Source organism: Microtus ochrogaster, chromosome 18 (genome assembly GCF_000317375.1).
Source record: "Microtus ochrogaster isolate Prairie Vole_2 chromosome 18, MicOch1.0, whole genome shotgun sequence".
NCBI lineage: Eukaryota > Metazoa > Chordata > Mammalia > Rodentia > Cricetidae > Microtus > Microtus ochrogaster.
The window spans coordinates 20,929,204-20,933,074 of NC_022020.1; the positions used below are offsets into that span (position 1 = coordinate 20,929,204).

Genomic DNA, 3,871 nt, shown 5'->3' on the forward strand with positions numbered 1-3,871 from the left:
ATCTTTATGGGGTCTATGCCAGGGGTAAGTCCACGTATCTTTATGGGGTCTATGCCAAGTTGAGGTCGCCAGGAGGTACTGGCTCACGCCTTTAATTCTGACACTTTGGAGGCAGAGGCTGGCAGATGTCTGAGTTTGAGGCCAGACTAGTCTACAAAGTGAGTTCTGGGACAACCAGGGCTACACTGTCAAAAAAAAAAAAAATTAGTTGAGGAGAATTTAGTTCAGCCCTTTTGATCTGCTGTGTCAGAGATGAAATTTTGAACCTGATGTGCTGATGTCAGGAGACATAGGATGTCTGGTGATTCCACTGTAGCCGTGCTGATTGCTCACAAGAGGAGAATAGTCATGGTTTGACTCATTATTGTAAAATTTGATTTTTTTTCTGTAGCCAAAATAGAAATATTTAATTCATTTTTACACATACTTCAAGATGGTAATTACTCATTCAGAGATAGGTGCCTTCTGCCAGGCTAATAACATATATCTGTGATCCCAGCACTCAAGAGGTAGAGGTAGAAGGATTTCAAGTTCAAGGCCAATCTAGACTTGACCAAAATCTTCACTCTTTTTCCATAAACATTTTTTTCTACTTTTAACTCTTAATATTATAAATATATACACAGAAGAGTGTTTCTTGTATTATTACATGTTACCAGTTCAATTAAATAAAGACTTTTGAAATAAAAAAAAAATGACTTAAAAAAAAACCTAAAAAAAGAAAATGTATCCAGGCAGTGGTGGTGTATGCACTTGGGAGACAGAGGCAGGTGGATCTCTATGAGTTTGAGGCCAGCCTGGTCTACAGAGTGAGTTCTAGGACAGCAAAGGTGGTTACATGGAGAAACCCTGTCTCCTCCCCCCCCAAAAAAAAACAACAAAAAGGGTGGGGGAGAAAAATATATTCTCATAATTTATTAGAGTAAGTTAGGAAAAAGAAGTTTGATTCATGGGGCTTTGTGGGAGTAGATGGCCAGAATTACATGTTGACAGTACAAGGATGCCATCTGAGCGTATAGATCAACCAGGACCTGGTAGTGCCATTGTTGGTCATCAGTGTTAGGCATAGAGTAGCAGTTTACTCTCACCATTATGCACAGCTCATTATCACGACCCCATTGCTAGTCACTGGATTTATTTGCTACTACTTAAATGTTTTCAAATATTCTATTTCCTGTGCAACTTGGCCTAAACATTATTTTTTTTTTTTTTTTGGAAAACAAATTGGGGTTTTATTAAGGTCCTACAAATATGGAAGACTTGTAATTTGTTAATTTCAAAGAGATTAGTTCAACATAAATAATCTGAAAGAAGAGAAAGAAACTCTGCATATTTATTTTACTAAGAATTCCTGCCCTTTCTACTTAGAGTCTCCTAGCTATGAAGTAGGATTCTCTAAAAACAGAGATTTAGTAGCAGTTTTTATTTTAAACAGAAGATTTAGTTGTTTTCTTTTTTCCTAGGGTTCCATTAAGGACCAACTAAAAGCATATGGAGCTCTTACTGAGAATGTGACTAGAAAATACACCCGTCAGATTCTGGAGGGAGTCCATTATTTGCACAGTAATATGATTGTCCATAGAGATATCAAAGGTAAGTCATGAATTACTTTTTACTTTAAATACACAGTTTTTTGTGAGTGTGAATGAAGAAATACCATCAAAGCATTGGACATTTACACTGTAAACTACCATAAGGAAACAGTTTTCCAGCTTTCTCATGGACTTTGTTAGTGTCCTGTCAGACCAGTTCTCAAGTTGGAACCTACATGAATGATTAGCTTCAGTGTAAGGATCCATAGAATCAGTCTCATTCAAATACCCTAGAATAATATAACCATGTTTGTAAGTGTATTTCTTAGGCATTAGGGCAATGAGCCTAGGCCATCACAGAGTTGGATTCAAACTTGAGCTTCATTTGCTTCTAACTGTAACCTTGGACATGTTAATCTTTCTGTATCTTCAGTCCTCCTTACTCTTTCCATCCCCCTCTCTCTTTCATCCTCCCTCGTTTTCTTCCCTCCTCATGACTCACACCCCTAATTTCTGGAAATGGAATCTAGGAAACTGCATATAGGTAAGGTTTCTACCCCTGAGCTGCACCCAGTCTTGTCTTTTACTTATTCTTTTTTTTGTTTTGTTTTTGTTTTTTGAGACAGGGTTTCTCTGTAGCTTTGGAGCCTGTCCTGGAACTAGCTCTTGTAGACCAGGCTGGCCTCGAACTCACAGAGATCCGCCTGCCTCTGCCTCCCGAGTGCTGGGATTACAGGCGTGCGCCATCACTGCCCGGCCTTTTACTTATTCTTAAGTTAGGGTCATAATAGTACTCAATTTATAGGATTCTTAAAAGAATCTAATGCATTAACATGTTGTAATGTTTAAAACAATGCCTGTGTGTGAATGTCTCTGTGCCTGTACTGTCTGTGTGCCGTGTGAGTGACGTGTGCTTGCATAATTAATCGGAAAAAAAACAATGCCTGGTGCTCAGCACTTAAAACCTAGCTATTGTGATGACATACTATGTGTTGTAATTATATTTAAAGTCATGGGAATAGATGTCATGAAAGAATAAAGAGGAAAAAAGGAAAGATCCCAAGAATGAGCTTTCCTCCCCAGGGTCAGATACAGAAATGAGTACATGAAGTGAGTTAATGGTAAAGATGTGTAAAATTTGAGTGTATTAAAAACTGTTTACTTTGGAGCCTACATGAGTCTTTAAAAACTGGGGTATGACCCAAAATTTAGAAAATCACTGAGTAAAGTAAGTATGTCTGTATAATATTTACTCATTGATCTTGTTGTCCCTTTTATAAGTTTCCAGACTTCTGCTTTTTCATATGGTGGAGGCACATTTTAACTGTGTCCAGATTAGGCCAAGAAGAAAATTGCCAATCATTTCTGGTAATTGAATAGGAATTTCTAGTATGAGTCTAGTATGCAGAATTCCTGAGGCAGATCACATGCACTAGAGGGGGGCTTATTAAGTATGAAGATTGATAACTAAAGAAATTGCTCAATGAGGAATAACTGTTCCTAGACAAGCCAACTTCTCTTTGGTCCTCAAAATGAAGTAAGTAAAGAAACAGAGGCAGCCATCTTCTATATAAATCAATATTTTTCTATTCTTACCAGAAAGTACGACAAACCACTTTGGTCAAGTGAAGGGGGATGGAGGCAAGCTGATATATAAATATTATTAGACAAATATATTGGTAAAGGAGAAAAATAAGATAGAAAAATAAGTATTAAATTTGTAAATTTAAGTGTGGTAGGAGGAAAATGATGGCCACCAAATGGCAACATAGTAGTATATGTTTTATACAATATACTCTTTACTTGTTCTGTCTTCTATTTTTCATAAACAATTTATAAGTGGCAGAAGGAAAAGTAAAGAGAATTGATTTGTTGTAATTTCAGAGCTGTTGGATCATAACAAAGATGAAGATGATTACTGTTTGGGAACTCATTTTTTTCCAAAGTTTATCCCTTCCATTCTTCCTCTCCTTTCCCTCTCCTTCTCCTTCCTCCCCCCCCTCTAAATTCATCACATTTTATTTGTGTGTGTATGCATATGCATGCTAGTGCCACAGAGCATGCACAACACGCAGAGAACAACTTGAAGGAGTTGGTTCTCTTCTTCCACCATGCACATCACGGCTTTTACTCACTGAGCCATCTCTCTGGCCCTATTCTTTATCTTTTTTTTCTTTCAGGGAACTATACTGTTGACAGGCTTGGTGGTGCATGCCTTTAATCACAGCAGAGGCAGATGCATGTGGATCTCTATGAGTTCAAAGCCAACTGGGTTTGGGGAGCACTATATTATTAAATACCACATATTTAATAAAAGGACACTTGGTTTTCCTAATGAT

At 37.5% G+C, this 3,871-nt stretch overlaps 1 protein-coding gene across 1 annotated transcript in view; it reads left to right on the top strand.

Moving 5' to 3' along the window:
* Window positions 1–3,871, top strand: part of Map3k2 (mitogen-activated protein kinase kinase kinase 2) — a 79,185-nt gene that overhangs the window by 69,304 nt on the left and 6,010 nt on the right. Inside the window, exon 15 of the mRNA XM_005355872.3 lies at window positions 1,464–1,593. Within this exon, the coding sequence (XP_005355929.1) occupies window positions 1,464–1,593 (130 nt within the window). The remainder of the gene's footprint in view (window positions 1–1,463; window positions 1,594–3,871) is intronic.